This window comes from Platalea leucorodia, assembly GCF_965183815.1.
Source record: "Platalea leucorodia genome assembly, contig: HAP1_HAP1_SCAFFOLD_288, whole genome shotgun sequence".
Classification (NCBI taxonomy): Eukaryota; Metazoa; Chordata; class Aves; order Pelecaniformes; family Threskiornithidae; genus Platalea; species Platalea leucorodia.
The window spans coordinates 12,322-29,547 of record NW_028121285.1 but is presented as its reverse complement, the minus strand read 5'-3'; the positions used below and the strand labels follow the sequence as shown (position 1 = coordinate 29,547).

At 57.9% G+C, this 17,226-nt stretch overlaps 1 protein-coding gene across 1 annotated transcript; it reads right to left on the bottom strand.

The window, feature by feature from the left end:
* Positions 1 to 917: 917 nt before the first annotated feature.
* Positions 918 to 16,704, bottom strand: LOC309603987 (scavenger receptor cysteine-rich domain-containing protein SCART1-like; the record flags this gene model as incomplete). The annotated part of the gene is made up of 3 exons (XM_082338854.1): positions 918 to 1,243; positions 1,330 to 1,569; positions 16,638 to 16,704. 3 exons carry the CDS (start codon positions 16,702 to 16,704, stop codon positions 918 to 920), a joined length of 633 nt encoding a protein of 210 aa, XP_082194980.1.
* Between the last annotated feature and the right edge of the window lie 522 nt (positions 16,705 to 17,226).

The window sequence follows — 17,226 nt, the reverse complement described above, 5'->3', positions numbered from 1 at the left end:
AGCAGCAGTCGTGTGTCTATGGAGGGAAGACTCTTCTGAACCCTGTCTGGTCTCTTCTGAGACCTCACCTGGAGATGCCTCTGCCTTCCCCAGGCACTGCTGGCAACCTGGGTGGCAACTGCTGCTGGACGTGTGTTGCTGGGGTCACATTTGTGCCACCGGCAGGAGTAAGGTCTGACATGGAAAGAAATGCCCCTCCAAACCCTTTCTCTGCCTTTGGCTGTGCCCAGTGGGGAGCAGGAGCTGGGGTGATACTGGTGCCCGAGTGGCTCAGAGTTACCGTTGCAGGTGATGTGGATCTCATCTCGCAGGTCTTCACATGACTGCGTGTCCCAGGGAGTGGAAGGACACTGCCAGAAGGAGCTGGTTTTCTCCCCACACTGCACATTATCCAGCCACGCAGGGCCAGACAGCCTGCCATAGGGCAGGCGTGTTTCCAGGGATCCTCCATCCCCGCAGCCCAGCTCCTTGCATGCCAGCGACACCGTGTCGAGAGTCATCGAGTTGGAGCAAATGCTCCCCCACGTCCCGTTGTAGAAAACCTGCAGGAGCCCGGAGCAGCCGTCGCTGTTCTCCAGCCTCAGGGCCACGAACTCTGGAAGGAAAGGCACCAAGGGGAACAGGCTGGTCTGGGGCTGTGGGAGAGGGGACGCCTCTGCACCCCCCAGGCCCTCAGCCAGGCAGGGGCATGGCCAGCGCATCCCTCTTGCACCCAGGGGCAGAGAGAAGTCCCTGATGCACTGACATCCCTGCCCTTCCCGCTAACACTAGGGAACAGCTGAGCTCTCCAGGGCCCCCCAGTGGCCCGTGCATGGGTGTCTGCAGCATGGGCTCAGGCAGGAGTTCAGAGGCAGCCAGGGACAGCTTTGGACGTGCCAGGCTCTCCCCACATCCTGGCCTCCCCAGGAACCAGGATCTCACAACAGACCTGAGCAGATGACTCCTGCGTCCTCTTTGTGCCCACAGTCGTGCTGCCCCCAGGGCCTGGCAGGGCAGTCCCAGAGAGCAGCTTCATCCCCGGAGCAGTTCATGCCATCCAGCCAGATCTGCCCGGAGCCTTCCCTGAACCGAGCAGAGCCAGTCGCCTCCACTGCCCCTCCACAGCCCAGCTGGTGGCAAACGACGGCAGCATCAGACAGGTCCCAGCCATCGTCGCAGACGGTCCCCCAGCTGCCCTGGTAGTAGATCTCCACTCTCCCCACGCAGCGCCCAGCCCCATTCACCAGCCGCACCTGCCGGCTCCCTGCAGTGGGGAGAAACCCCAGTTGCTGTCAGGGGCTGGCTGCACTCTCACCCCATCACCTGGGGGGCCTGTGCAGTGCCGCTCACCCCAGCAAATGACTCCCACGTCCTCCACAACCCCTGCTGCCAGTGCACTCTCGGGCAGGGAGGTGTTGCATTGGGTCAGGTTGGCCTCGTGCCCTGCGCACCGGACCCCTCGCAGCCCCACGGGGCCCGTCCCTCTCTGAGGCTTCGGGGGGTTGTAGGCTGTCTCTGCTTGTCCACACTGCAGCTGCCGGCACACCACGTTGGCCTCCCGCACGTCCCACTGGTCATCCAGGACTCTGCCTCACGTCCCACGCTGGAAGATCTCCACTCGCCCGTTGCACCGGCTCCCTCCACCCACCAGCCGCAGGGATGCAAAGCCGGCTGAGCCTGGGGAGAGCAGAGATGCCACAGCCATCGGCGGCACCGGGGAACATGGCACCCTTCAGGGAGGAGGGCAAGGCAGAATTCTCCGACCAAATAGGACAGGATTGAGCCTTGTGCTGACAAGAAGCAAGGACAGAGCCCTGGCCCACTCTGCAGCTCATACCCAGGTCTGCTGCTGCTGGGGGCACCCAGGCAGCTCCTGCCTGAGTGGTGGGAGGAGGCTCTGCAGGGCTCTCTGTGGGGATGGGATGGGGTTGTCTGCAGCTAGAGGGATGGAGCAGAGCCCTGCAGCCCTGTCCCGGGCTCATCCCACAGCAGAAAAACACAGGAGCCGAGGCCTGCCAGTGGCACCAGGGCCTAAGCCACTGCCCTGGGGGCAGATGGCTGCCTCCGTTCAGTCTCCTCCTCTCCCACAGCACAGCAGTCAGTTTGAGCAGGCAAAGCCCTCCAGAAGGCTGCTGGGGAAGCAAGGGTTTCTCCAGGGAGAAATTCAGCCTGGTACTGCCATGGGACCCCTGCTTCGGGTGGCCGTGTTGCACACAAAGGGCAAATGGAGTTAATGCAGCATTTTCCCAGCACTCACCTGAGCAAATGACAGCGGCGTTGTTCCCATGGGAGCACGGTGAGGCCCCCAGGGTGATCACTGGGCACTGTCCCAGGTGGGCTTCAGTCCCATCACAGTGGAATGAGTCTCTCCAGACAGGGCCAGTCTCTCTCCCAAAACGTTCTCCTCCAGGAACGGACTCAGCAAACCCGCAGTTGAGTTGACGACAGAGAACGTGGGCATCCGAGAGATCCCAGCGGGAGGCACAGAGGGTGCCCCAGGTCCCCAGCACCTGGACTTCCACCCTCCCCTCACACGCCGTGCTGCCATTCACCAGCCTGAACCCTGTGTACTCTGGGGACAGAGAAGGAGGACTGAGGGTGGATTGGTGCTCTTGTACCCTCAGTAGCTGGCGCAGAGGCCAGAGGGACAGCATGCCTTTCTTCTCTTGCACTATTTTCATGCTGCAGACAACCCATCACCCCTCCTGTCCTCACGCCCAGCCCAGCACAGTCGTTGCTCTGTTCCCCGACCCCTGGCACAACTCAAGTGTTCAACACCCCACCCTGAGTCCTTACGTGTGCAGGTGACAACAGCGCTGTTTGCATGGGTGCAAGGCTGGTCCCTGGGGGAACCCCTGGGGCAGGAGACAAGGAGGGATTCATTCCCCACACACTGCAGCTCTCCATGCCACATGGGACTCATCCCTTCTCCAAAGTGAGCTGCCCCAGCCACAGGCAGGGCCACGCCGCACTGCAACTCCCTGCAGACCACGTCAGCAGCTTTGGGACCAAAGTGGGAGTCACAGACAGTTTTCCACTGGTCCTCGTCATGGATCTCCACACGTCCTGAGCAGTGGCTCTTCCCTTCCACCAGCCGGACAAATCCTGGAAAAAATAAAACAACTGAGAGGTCTCTGGCAGTTCCCACATCGCCTCCAAGCAGGCTGTGACCAAATGACCCATTGCACATCCCAGGGGAAGCTGTTAGGGGAGTGTTGGTGACACAAACACATCCAGGCCCCCTGCACCTCTTCTCTACACCATCACAGCACTAGAGGGTACGTGTCTGTTGCAGACCCGCAGCAGACCCTGCGGACCATGTTGATGCCTTTGGGAACAAAGTGTGAGACACAGTTTTCCAAGGGTCCCCGTCATGGGTCGCTATACGTCCTTAGAAAGGGCTATTCCTTCTGACCAGCCAGCCAGATCCCTCAGCAACCAAAGACCCCTGAGAGTTCCCACAGCCCCCTGGCACTCCCCTGACCACGTCCCACCTCATCTCCAAGGTGGCCAAAGGCAAAAAGCCCCATGACCACCCCAGCTGCTCTCACAGGGTGCTGATGGCACAAAGAGAGCAGGGCCCGCCTGCCGCTCCTCAGAAATCAGCCCAGCCCTTGTGGGCTTGCTTCCCTCCCAAACCCACTGCCACAGGCACTGCTCAGACAAACTGCTGCTGCCCCACAGACCTTGGGCTGCCCGGCACTGGTCCCTGGGCACTGCAGCACCCAGAGCACTTGGGGTCCAGGAAAATGAGCCCAGGCACTGTTGGTTGCTGAAGCGCTCTCTGCCCCAAGGCAGGGCTCAGGGCCAGGCATGAGGAACCTCTTGGTGCCACCAGAAACATGGCCTGTTGCCAGGGGCGGTCTTGGGCTGTTGAGGCACTGCTGTTAGATGGGACATGTCACAGGGCACAAGTGTAGTGAGGCTGAACCTGCGGTCGGTGTCTGTGCCAGACCCCTGCTCTGGCGCCTGCTGGGGAAAAAGGTCCTCAGTCCTGGCCAGAGTGCACTGCTGGATGCTCATGTCCCTGGCCAACAGCCGGGCAGAGGGCAGGAGAGTGGACAGAAGAGCAGCCCTGGGCTTACGCAAGCTCCCAGTGCAAGGGCAGGCACAGAGGAGAGCCAGTCAATGCTGGCAAATCCAGAAGTGCAAGGCAGGCAGGGGCTGGGACAGACATAAGAGGCTGGGCAGCAGGTCAGCACTCCTGGATGGGACTGTGTCCCCACGGGCAGGCTCTCATGGGGTGACCCTGGGAGAGGAATGAGGTGCCACATGCCACCCTGCTCCACAGACCAGGCCAAGCGCTCCTCCTCTCCGAGCAACCCCTTTGCTTCAGCCAAGGGACTTGTGCCTGCCAGGGAGCACAACCCCAAAGCAGCTACCATCCCATGCCCTTCCCCAGTACCGTGGGTGGCCACATGAGTCACTCTTGGTGCCCCTGGCTTGGGGGGACGTGGCCCCTGGCACTGCCAGGCAGGTCCTGGGTGAATATGAGGAGAAAGATGGGAATCAACAGACAATGCAGGGCAGGGTGGGGGATTCATCGGGGCCAGCTCAGGGGCCAGGCAGAGTGTGGGCATCCTTGGGTAGGTTCCCACTGGGCTTTCCCGAGGGGGTGGGGACATCAACAATGACAGTCCCAGCTCGGCAGTGTGACTGCCCACATTGGGCAATGCTCTGGTGCCCACTTGTTGCTCCCTGAGGGCACAGCCAGGTCTCTTTCCCCATCCCAGCCCCAGAGGTGAGGAGTAGGCTGTCCCCTTACCTGAACACATCACTCCAGCGTCCTCAGCACGAACACAGTCATGTTCACCCCATCCTCCGTGTGGGCAGTCAGAGAGGGCGGATTCAGTGCCATTACAGTCAACATCATCCATCCAAATGGGGCCAGATCCTGGCCCAAAGTGTCCATACTGAGGAGCTCCAACAGCAGACCCACAGTCCAGCTGCTTACAAACCACTGCTGCATCGTTCATGTCCCAGTCATCACTACACACTGTCCCCCACTAGCCCTGTTGTTTCACCTCCACTCTCCCAGCACAGTGTTTGCCTCCATCCACCAGCCTCACCTCCACAGCACCTTCAAACACTGACATAGGATGAGTCAGGACAGCGCCGAGCCCCAGCACTGTGGCTTTGGGGGAACCCCTGCCCGGGTGGAGTCAGAAGTGCCAGGGTGGGAGCCCACTCCCCTCCAGGCTGTCCCCGGGGCACTGCAGGAGCCCCTTCTAATCCCATGGGCTGTGTAAGGCTGGGGATGCCCAGCTCCAGTCCTGCTGGGTCATTTGTGGCCCCACACACTTTGGCACCTCCTTCCACCACAACGGCCCCTTGCAACCTGCCCTCAGCCCACACCCACCCAGGGCACCCACCCCTCCCCAGACAGCACCCTGAGAAGAGACCTGCCCTCACCAGGGCTCCGCCAAGCACACACTGCTGCTTCTCCCCAGGGCCCCGAGATCCCCTGCACCACAGCCTGCCCTGGGCATCTCCCAGCTCATCCTCTACCCACAGTCCTTTCCGTGTCCCCTCTGGTGCAATATGATGATCCCAGTGAGCCCTCCCAACCCACGCCCCCTCCTTGTCCTTGGGCATCAGCCCAGCCTTGCCCTTGTCTAGGATCCCCCAGGAAGGTCACCTCTCTGCCAGCCCATGGGAACAGACACCCCAGGTCCCTTGTCTCCACAGGCACAACCTGCCCCCCCTCAGGCTGGAGCTCACCCCAGAGCTCAGCACCCCACCCTGAGTCCTTACGTGTGCAGGTGACAACAGCGCTGTTCGTGTGGGTGCAGGGCTGGTCCCTGGGAGAACCCCTGGGGCAGGAGACGAGGAGGGATTCATTCCCCACACACTGCAGCTCTCCATGCCACATGGGACTCATCCCATCTCCAAAGTGAGCTGCCCCAGCCACAGGCAGGGCCACGCCGCACTGCAACTCCCTGCAGACCACGTCAGCAGCTTTGGGACCAAAGTGGGAGTCACAGACAGGTTTCCACTGGTCCCCGTCATGGATCTCCACCCGTCCTGAGCAGCGGCTCTTCCCTTCCACCAGCCGGACAAATCCTGGAAAAAAACAAAATAACTGGGAGTTCCCAGAGCCCTCTGACAGATACATGGCCACATCCTACATCACCTCCAAGCAAGCCATGACCAAATGGCCCATTGCATATCCCAGGGGAAGCTGTTGGGGGAGTGTTGGTGACACAAACACATCCAGGCCCCCCTGCACCCCTTCTCTACACCATCACGGCTCTAGAGGGTACGTGTCTGTCACAGCACCAGGCACCGCTCAGACAACCTGCTGCTGCACAAGGCACCCTGTGCTGCCCGGCATGGTCCCCCCAGCACTGCAGCGGTGTGAGCAGTTTGGGTCTGGGAGAACTGGCCCACATGATAATGACTGCTTCAGCCTGTTCAGCCCCTCCAGAGCTTGGGATCAGGCAGGACCACCACCTTGATGCAGCCAGAAATGCACCCCTCTCCCAGGGGTGTTCTGGGGCATTGGGAGGTTCCTGTGAGGGGCAGATGTCACAGAGCACAGCAATGGTGCGGCTGTTACCATGGCTGCTGCCTGCCCAGACCCCTCCGATGCCTGCTTGGAGGGGGTGTCCTCAGCCAGGCACACAGTGCTCTGCCCAGAGGTGCACAGGTCCCAGGCCAACAGCCAGGCAGAGGGACAGGAGACCCGCATGCCCCCCTGGGCTCATGCTGGCTCAGAGGGTAACAGCAGGCACAGATGAGAGTCAGTAAATGATGCCAAAGCCTCTGTTTCATGGGGCAGTGTGGGGAACCATGGGCAGGCAGGCGAGGCTGGGCAGCAGGTCAGCGCTGCCTGCATGGGGCCGTGCCCCTGTGGGGCTGTCACAGCCCCAGGGACCTCCCAGTACGAGCCTGTGCATGCAGTGATGCAGAAGGGAGCAGCCAGAGTCAGGCAGCTGCCCAGCTCCTAAGCCTTGCAGTGCTGGACCACACAGCCGAGCCCCGGGGACAGGCAGCGAAGGGCTGTGTGCCACCCTGCTCCTCTCCCAGGGCCCAGCACTCATGCTCTCCAAAAAGCCCTTTTGATTCAGTTGAGGTACTCGTGCCTGTCAAGGGGAATGACCTGGGGGACCAGCCATCTCATGCCGTTCCTCCAAGGTGTGGAGTGCCAAGCAAGTCCCCCCTGGTTTCTCCAGCACAGGCACCCTCAGCACTGTTGGCTGGGAACTGGCAGAATGGGTGGAGACCAGTGGAGATCAGTGGAAAACCCGGGGCAGGGATGGAGGATTCACCTGCAGCCCAAGACATTGACTGAAGAGGGGCTGAGACACTGTGGCAGGGTCAGTTCGTCCTGTGGTTGGCTCCCTCTGGGCTTTTCCCAGGGACTGGGAACACCAGCAATGACAGTCCCAGTTCAGCAGTGCGACTGATCACATTGGGCAGTGATCCGGTGCCCACTTGTTGCTCCCTGAGGGCACACCCAAGGTCCCTTTCCCAGTCACATTCCCAAAGCGGAGGAACAGGCTGTTCTGTTACCTGAACATATCACTCCAGCGTCCAAATTATGACCACAGTTATTTTCACCCCATCCGCCGTGTGGGCAGTCAGAGAGGACAGATTCGGTGCCATTACAGCCAACAGCATCCATCCAAATGGGGCCAGATCCTGGCCCAAAGTGTCCATACTGAGGAGCTCCAACAGCAGACCCACAGTCCAGCTGCTTGCAAACCACTGCTGCATCGTTCATGCTCCAGTAGAAACCACAGACGGTCCCCCACTGGCCCTCGTGTTTCACCTCCACTCTCCCAGCACAGCGCCTGCCACCATTCACCAGCCTCACCTCCGCAGCACCTTCAAACACAAACATGGGACCAGTCAGGCACAGCACCAAGCCCCAGCACTGTGGGTCTGGAGGAAGCCCCTGCCCAGGCCATGTCAGAGGTGCCAGGGTGGGAGCCCTCTCCCCTCGAGGCTGTCCCCAGGGCAGTGTGGGGGTCCCTTCTATCCCCATGGGCTGCGCAAGGCTGCTTGTGTGCAGTTCTGGCCCTGCTGGGTCATTCGCCATCCCACCACACAAGGCACCTTTTCCCACCCCAGCAGCCACCTGCCCCCTGCCCACACACACCTGCACACTGTGCCCAGCCCTGCACAGCGCACCCTCTCTTCCCCAGCCCAGCACCCCCTCGACAGCCCCGTGTACCCAGGCCTGCAGCTTCCCATGCAAACCGCCAGCCCCAGCACCATCCGTACCCACCCCCACCCCCAGGGCTTTCTGTGTTCCCACCAAGACGATTCCGATGATGCCCCCACCCACATCCCCTCCTTGCCCCTGGTGTCAGGGCCACTGCACTGGGCCGGGCCCCCCAGGAAGGATGTCTCTCTACGCAGATGCCCCCGTCCCCTTCTCTCCGCGGGGCACAAACTGCCCTCATGGGGTCAGGGCTCCCCTGGAACAAGGGGGCAGTCAGCAGCACACAAACCCTCCGGGGTACCCCAGAGGCTGGCAGTGCCCTGGGCATCTCTGGGTGCTGCCGTCACCAGCTAGGCCACCACCGGCTCCAGAGGCACAGTGCTGGGCAACAGGCGGTCCCAAAAGGGTACCCCAGGACAGGCTGTCTACGAATCCAGCCAGGCACAGGCTGCCTTCAACACCGGAGCCCTGGAAAAGGAGGTACTCTCCCACCCAGACAGGCAGGCACAGGGTCCAGGGACTTGAGCACCTTCTGACCCTCATCTCAGTAGCACCTGCAAAGCAACCCTATTCCCAGACAGATCCCGATGACCATGCGGGTACCCGCTGGCCCTGGGCTGTGGGACAATGGAACTGGCACTTACCTCTGCACAGCTGTACCCAGAGGAGCAGCCACAGCATCTGAGGGGACAGGAGTCCCTCTGTGCCCATCCGGAGCCTCCTGCCCTGCCAGCACATCCCTGCCGCGCCACACTCCCTGCCACAGCTCTTGGGGACTCATGGGGACAGTGATAACGGGAGGGCAATATATCTCTGCAGATCCCAGCCCAGCTACAGGACAAGCCAATCAAAACAGCAGGACCTTTTTAGACATTATCGGGAGCTATCTCCCCTCCGACGCAGCCCAGCCCTCCAATGAACTTCTCCAGTGCCATTCATGACCATATATGAGAGACGGCTCTGCTGCAGGTGTCACGTCACTGTGGTGGGGGGCTGTCACAGGACAGGGCTGGTTGTGGGCGGGGGGAAATGGGTTTTTCACCCCTTGAGCCCTGCTGTGTTGACCAGGAGCACTGCGCATCTCCTATGCCAGGCACATCCAAGAGCCCAAGGTGAGAGTGTCCAGCCATGCCCGTGCCATGGGAACCACAGGGCTGGGACTGCACCGGAGGCTGTGTCAGGAAGGGAAGGAAGGAGCCCCTGACCCTGCTACAGACCCCGCTGTGCTGGGAGCAGCAGCTGGGAAAGGGCCTTAGCCCAGGCCAGAGCCCCATCCCAGGAGTGCTGGCTCACCCATCCTTCCCTGGAGAGCCCCTTGGAAGGTCCGTCATGTCCCTGCCCTGGCAGCAGATCCACGGCCCAGAGGCTCAGACATGTCCCTGACTCTTAGCCTGTCACCAAGGGGCCGTTATTCCCCGCAGGCGGATCAGGAGCTCCAGCCTGCAGGTGCACAAACCACAGCCCCCGTGGCCTCGCAGCGCTCCCCGCGCTCCCCGCGCAGCGCCCGGGCAGGAAGTCTGTGGTTTCCTCCTGGCACCGTGCCCAGGCACATCCCTGCGGTGCCCCCGAGCCACCCCCACCCCGACTGCTCCAGCCAGGGCTGCAGGGGCTGCTCCTTCGGCCTCGCAGACACGGGGATGGGCAGCTCCTGTCCCCCGTGATGCCCTTGGGACAGCACACGGCTGCTCTGCACCGAGCCCCACAGCCATGGGGTGCCATTGGTGATGTGACCACTGCCACCCTCCTACTGCCACCTCTGTGTGCTCATGGGTTATACTGACGGTGACCTCACACCCTCCTACTGCCAATGCTGCGTGTGCATGAGTTACACTGTCACATGTGTGTGCAGTGTAAGGACTTCTGCTGATGATAGTTCTTTCAAAAAGTCGTATTAGGGCATGGTCTAAATATTATTTTGGTGACATCAGAAGCACCTACATGAGCTATGTGCCAGCTCCTGACCTATCAGCTACTCAGGCACCAGTGACATCGCAAGCTCATACACAGCCCCTGGCCTATCTGCTACTCAGCCACAGATGATGTCACAGCATCTACCTCTGATGTTGGCCTGCTCCAGGCCTATGGGCTATTTGGGCACCAATGACCTCAGAACCACCTGCCCTATCAGCTACTCAGGCAGCAGTGACCTCAAAACAACGTACACATACCTGTTGTTGTTTAATCTCGGCTAGCAGCTAAGTCCCACACAGTCGCTCACTATTTCACTAAATAGAAAGGTAATTCTACCCCAGCCAAAACCAGTACAGTGCCAGATGCCTGCTCCTGCCCTATCAGCTACTCAGGCACCCGTGACCTCACAAGAACATCTACACCCATTTGCCATGTACTTGCTGTTGAGGTACTCAGCCTCCAGCGACCTCACAAGCACCTGTCAGGGCCATGCACCTGGCCCTGACCTATCAGCTATTCAGCCAAGAGTGACATCACAAGTACATACCCAAGCCATGTGTCTCCCTCTTGCCTATCAGCTACTCAGGCACCGGTGACCTGACCACCACATATCCACCTACTTGCTATCCACTCGCCTATGAGATACAAAGGCACAAGTGACCTCACAAGCTCCGGCACAAGCCACGTGCATGCTTTTGGCCTATCAGCTACTCAGGCATCAGTAATCTCACAACCACTTACACAAGCCATGTGCCAGCTCTCAGCCTATCATCTACTCAAGCACATACCAACCTATTTGCTATGTGCTGACATGGCGGGGTGACCTCATGTGGCAGCCCCCACCCTGTCACTTGCTCACTCCCCATCAGCGGGATGGAGGAGGGAGCGGGAAGGGCAAAAGCTAGAAAACACATCTCATGGGTCGAGATAAAGACAGTTTAATAAGTGGAGGAGTAAGCACTCACAGCAGGAGATCGATGCCCGGACAGTCTCTGAGCAAAGGACACTTTGGAGAACACACCCTCCTCCCCAGTTTTATTGCTGACCATGACATCGTATGGCGTGTAATATCGATTTGGTCAGTTGGGGTCAGCTATCCTGGCTTTGTCCCCTCCCAGCCTCTTGCCACAGCCAGCCTCCTCGCTGTCGGGGCAGAGCGAGAAACAGAGAAGGCCTTGATGCTGTGCACGCACTGCTCAGCAGTAGCTACAATGTCGGCTTGCTGTCAAAGCTGTTTTGGCCACCAAGGCAAAGCACAGCACCATAGGGGCTGCTAAGAAGAAAATTAACTTCATCCCAGCTGGACCCAGTACAATCTGCACCCCTTATTCCATACCGTGTGCATCCTGCTCAGCTCCTACAGTATTCAACACATTTCCATCCACCACCACCACTCCCTTCCCCATCCTTTGACAGGACATAGACACAGCATACTGGGTTTGCCTGGTCTGGCTCAGGTGGACCTGGACAAGTCCCAGCGCACTCCTGACTTCTCCCCTCACTCAGTCAGCCAAGGCTTTTTGAAGCATTCAGTCAGATTATCAACCTCAGGACAAGGAAACACATGTATCACCAGCCCACACCCCCCACTGGTCTTACAGGTAGCTGTCAGATCCCCCACAACCCTGGGGAAAGGGAGTTCCCCACCAGCACCCTTCCCCTCTCTTTGGCACCTCAAAATCCAGTTTGCTGTTCATGGGCTCATTGGCTAGTTCCTCTCACTCGCATGGTCTTTTCTCAGATCCTCTGTGAGTCTTTTCCATATGGTCCCCATGCACATATTCTTCTGAAGTTGGCATTTCGTCCTGGTTTTTCATGTTCGCAGACAGCATTGCCTGTGTCTTGCAGCACAAGGAAAATCTGAGAGTCTTCCCCAGTTCACCCTGCATGGCCATCCTGCTGGGCTGGGCTGGGATGCGGGAGCCTCCTAGGCTGGTTCACAGGACTGGGCTCTTCTTTGTATGCTGACAGGATTTGGGCCAAGGGCCCCTTGGTGGCCTCCTGGGAGGGGGCCATAGCCCTCGGGCATGTTCCAGCTTGGCTGTGTCCTCACCATGCTCCTGAAGTTCCCCCCACCCCAGCCCATGTCTGGGCTGCTTCTGCAGCCTGGTAAAGTGGGGGACCTCGACCCACCCTTGTACTTTGTTTTCTATTCACATTTAAACTCTGATTATTCCTTCCAGTAGCTCTTATTAAAGAAGGTTTTATCCATTTGATACCTATGTTGCAATTGCTATATAGACTCAATTTCTCTGCCTTTATAAATGTTAACATATATCTATATATAAATGCATACACATATATATGTGTATAGAAGTGTATGTATTTAAAATACTGTCTCTAATCATAAATAAATAAAAATATAGTATATACTTATTTGAACACTCAGTTTTAGATATATTTATAAAAATGTTTATATTGTATATAAATGTACATATTTTTCTATCTGAGCACGTCCTTGTCCAAAGGAGGCAGGCAGCCAATCAAAGGGATGCATGGGAACACATGGGTCTGACAGTGTCAAAGAAATGGCTGCCAGCCAACCAGAGGGCAGTATGAGATCACGTGGGGAATGAGAACCTGTGGGGAATGAGGCTGTCACAAGTGGCGGCCTCCCTGTATGTAATGACAGGGGGCTTCGCTTGCTGACTGCTTCTGGGCACAGAGGGAGGGGAGGCTCCTCTTGCCAGCCAATCACAGGATTTCCTGAGAAGACGTGGGTTTGATGCTCTCAAGCAATTGCTGTCAGCCAACCACAGAGCAGTGTGATGTTTAAGATCATGGCAGCTCACTGTCGTCAAATGGTGGCACCACGTCATAAAATGGCACCACCACGCCCCAAATGGCAGCCTAAACAAAATGGTGGCCAAAACAAAATGGCAGCCCTGGTGTATGCAGGGAAAGAGCCTTCTGGGTCAGATGTACTTCCGGGTCAACCAGAAGGGGTGGCTGCTCCTTCCAGCCAATCACAACCAAGCACGTGACCCGTAGAGGGGAGTGCCTTCTGGGGCAAATGGCCCCTGAGGCAGCTGGGAAGGGGCGGGACTTCTGCTGGCAGCTGGTGGGCGGGGCATGGCGCGTGTCTGCCCTCCGGTGGCGGTGGTGCCTGTGCTCCTGGCGTGTTCCAGGGCCGTGACCCAAATGAGCACAAGGAAGGCTCGTGGTGAGGTAAAAATGCTCCTTTGAACCGCTGTCAGAGAACGGGTCACTGCGGTGTCAGAGCTTCAGTGTCTGCGCCTGACGTGAGAACTTTCCTGCCTCCCTGTGCTTCCAGGCTGCACAACCCTTCTCCAAAAAACTGCTGCGGGACCCTCCTGGGTCTCGTGGGAAAATGTGCACGACTGTGCTGAGGATCCCCTGGGAGCAGGGACAGCACAAAGCCTTTTCCGCGTGCCTCCTCCCCTGGCCGTGGTCTCCCTCTTTATCAGCACCTGAAGGCGTCCTCCATCTCCTCCCCACCCCTGGGTCTGGTGATGGCGGCTCTGTACTCAGTGGTGCCTCCAGCAGTGACCCCCTCATCTACAGCATGAGGAACCAGGAGCTCAAGGGTGGAATTAGGATTACATGAAAGTTTCTGCAATAGTGATCAACTCTCCATCTCTCTCTGCAAACAACTCCCAGGATATCCCATCCAAACCTGGTGCTTTGGTGTATTATCATTATTGTTACCAATACCATTATCATTACCTTTCCTATTATTGTTACTTGTGGTTATTGTGTTCCTAGAGAAATGTTTGGATTTGTCTCGCTTCTCCAGAGGCATGAACCTGCTCTGTCTCACCTGGAGCCTGGGTAAGAGTGTGTCTAACACCGGGGTGGAGCTGACTGCCCCATAGCCTCTCTGTAATAAAACGGGATCTCCCCAGTGCAGTGGGGAGATGAGCAGCAGTCATCCCCATCCAGCTGGAGCTGCCCCACACCCTGAGCAGCAAGGCCAGTGCGGAGTCGCCCTGTGACCCCAGGCACCACAGCCAAATCACCCTGCAGAGCAGCATCACCAGCTTGGGACCCTGCGGGGGTGGTGAGGAGGGGGCGAGGAACAGCCAGGCAGATGGGAGGATGGTTAGGAAGAGCTCAGAACAGAGATGACCTGGGATGGAAATTGCCTCAGAGACAAAAACAGCAGCGTTCACCTAATCCAAGACAATGCCCAGGGTGTGGGTCCCCTAAAGCATGGTCATGGTGCAGAGCCAGAAGTCCTTGCTGTCCGGGAGCTCCACCAGGCCTGGGAAGTGGATGAAGAAGGACTGGTGCTCACGACTGCGCATCCCGTCGTGCCATCACCCCTCCTCAAGGGTGGCATCGAAAGGGAGGCTGGGACCCTGCGTCAGGGCTTGCTCTGAAGGAAGCATGACTCAGCCCAGAGTTCCCCTCAGTCCCTACCCAGGCAGGGCTGTCACCCCAGTCAGTTCAATTGCTCCGGGGACCCAAGAGACAGGCTGGGTGGGGAGATGCAGGGCAGCCAGGATTGACCGCAGCACTCCCGGTAGCCTCTCTGCAGCCAGAGCAGCTCTCCACAGCTGGGAGGAGATGCGCTGCTGCTTTCTCCATGGTCAGGGCTCTTTGGCGGCTGTAGCCACTGGCACTGCCTGCTGGGAAGCCCAGACCTAGTTCTGAGCCCCGGTGCCCTGCACCACAGCTCTTAGTACCTCCCCTCCCATGCCACCATCCTCTCTCAGAAGCACCACCAAGTGCATTACTCCCTGAGCAGGTACGCAGAGGAGCTGCTGGAGGTCTTCTCTGCTCCCCCATGCTGCCCCCAGCTCTCTCTCAGTGTCAGCCCACAGGCACTGCCACATTCCCTCTCTGTTAGGTGCTGGGTGTCTCCACATGCCCTCCTCTGAGCCCATGCAGGGATCCCCAGGGTGTCTCTCTCCTTGGACCTGTCCACCAACGCCTGGCGGTGCAGTCGCAGGGGATCCTGGTGTTGCCACACTTGGAGAGAAGGTTGTGATTGTCCTTGGTCAGAGTAGGCATCAGGATCTGTCTAGCAGTCAGGAGGGAAAGAGGAGGGCAAGACACAACGACGACAAGAAGCAAGAGGGGGATTTTCAAATGAGGTTTAAGGAAAAAAGCCCACACCTTTATAGTTGCTTAGTGTTGGGTCTGGGGCCCAGAGATTTTCAAAACTCAAGGGGAGAAAACACTGACCAGCCTGATCTAAGGGACAAGCTCTCCCTACTCAGAGCAGATTGTGGCACTAGAGACCTCCATTGGTTCCTTCTGACTCTTCTTCATGGTATCTGTGTAGATTGCCTAGTCTGGTCTAGACTAGGGCACCTCCTGGGGTTGCCCAATACACGGTGCAGCTGGGTTTGGAATATCTCCATGGACAGAGGCTTGACAACCTCTCTGGACAATCTGTTCCAGTGATCCACCCCCCTCACAGGAGAAAAGTGTTTTCTTGTGTTGAGATGGAAGCTCCTGTGCTTCCGTTTCTACCCATTGTCTGTCACTGGGCACCACGGAGAAAAGTCTGGCTCCCTCTTCTTCATTCTCTCCCATCAGGTGTTGATACACATTGATAAGATCCCCATGAGCCTTCCCTTCTCCAGGCTAAAAAGTCCCAGCTCTCTCAGCCTCTCCTCCTGAAGGATGCTTGTGTGCCTTCATCATCTTTGTGGCCCTTTGCTGGACTTGGTCCAGTAAGTCGATGTCTCTCTTGTACAGGGCAGCCCAGCACTGGACGTAGCACTCCAGATGTGGCCTCACCAGCGCTGACTAGAGGGGCAGGATCACCTCTCTTGACCTGCTGGCAAACCTCTCCTGAATGCGGCCCAGGAGGCTGTCGGCCTGCTTTGCCACACAGCCACACTGCTGGCTCGTGGTCAGCTTCTCTAGAAACCTGCTTTCCAGCCAGCCATCCCCCAGCCTGTCCTGGTCCATGGGGTCCTTCCTGCCCAGGGGCAGGACTCTGTGTTTCCCTTTGTTGAACTTCATGAGGTTCCTCTCTGCCCAGTTCTCCAGCCTGCCCAGGTCCTTCTGAGCAGCAGTGCAACCAGCCGGTGTATCAGCCACTCCTCCCAAGTTTAGATCATCCACGAACTTGCTCAGGATGCCCTTGGTCCCATCATCCAGGACTGTAATGAAAGGGTGAATAAAATGGGACCCAGTATCAACCCTTGGGCTACCCCACTGGTGATTATCCTCCAGCTGGACTTTGTGCCACTGGACACAACCCTCTGGGACTCAGTCAGTTTTTAGTCCCTCTCATTTTCCACTTAGCCAGTCCATACTTGCTCAGCTTGTCTATAGGGGTAGAATGGGAGACAGGCTGACAGCTCCCTGCATCCTCTTTCTTGCTCTGCTTCAAGATAAGGTTTCCATTTGCTGTCTTCCAGTCCTCAGGAACCTCACCAAATCCCCTTGACCTTTCAAACATGATTTCAGGTCACCTTACAAGGACATCAGCCATCTTCCTCAGCACTCATGAGTGCATCCCCTCAGGTCCCAAGGACTTATGCATGTGCAGTTTGTTTCAATGTTCCCTAAGCTGAGACTCCTGCACCAAGGGTAAGTCTTCCTTGCTCCTTGCCTCTGGTCTTGGGGGCCTGGGATTCCTGAAGGTTGGTCTTACCAGTAAACGCAGAGTGGAAGAAGGCGTGGAGTACCTTGGCCCGCTCTGTGTTCTCTGTCACCGGCATCACACCCCATCTAGCAGCAGGTCCACATTTTCCTGAGCCTTCCTTTTGCTGCTGGCATCGTTGTTAAATCCTTTCTTGATGCCCTTCATGTCCAGATGGAATTACCAGATTGAGATCGAGATGGGCTTTGGCTTTCCTAACACCCTCTCTGAATGCTCGGGAGGTTCTTGGTGCCCTCCAGAAACCTCCTGAGTGTCTTGTGCCCTGCTGTGCTGCCCCTCCGGCAGATGTCCAGCTGGGTAATCTCTGCCACAAGGACCAGGGCCTGCAAATGAGAAGCTGCTTCTACTCATCAGAAGAAGGCTTCATCTGTTGCTTCTTCCTAATACAGTTGGTCCACAGCAGACACCAACTACAACATTACCCGTGGTAATGTTGCTCTGCCCACTAATCCTGATCCGTCGGCTCTCATCTGGCTCCTCACCTGTCACTACCAGAGCTCCATGCTTTCCTTCTGCTTGCCCACAGACAGGGCACCTTCCCCTCTTCACTGACCTGCCCCATCCTTCCTAAAGAGGCAGC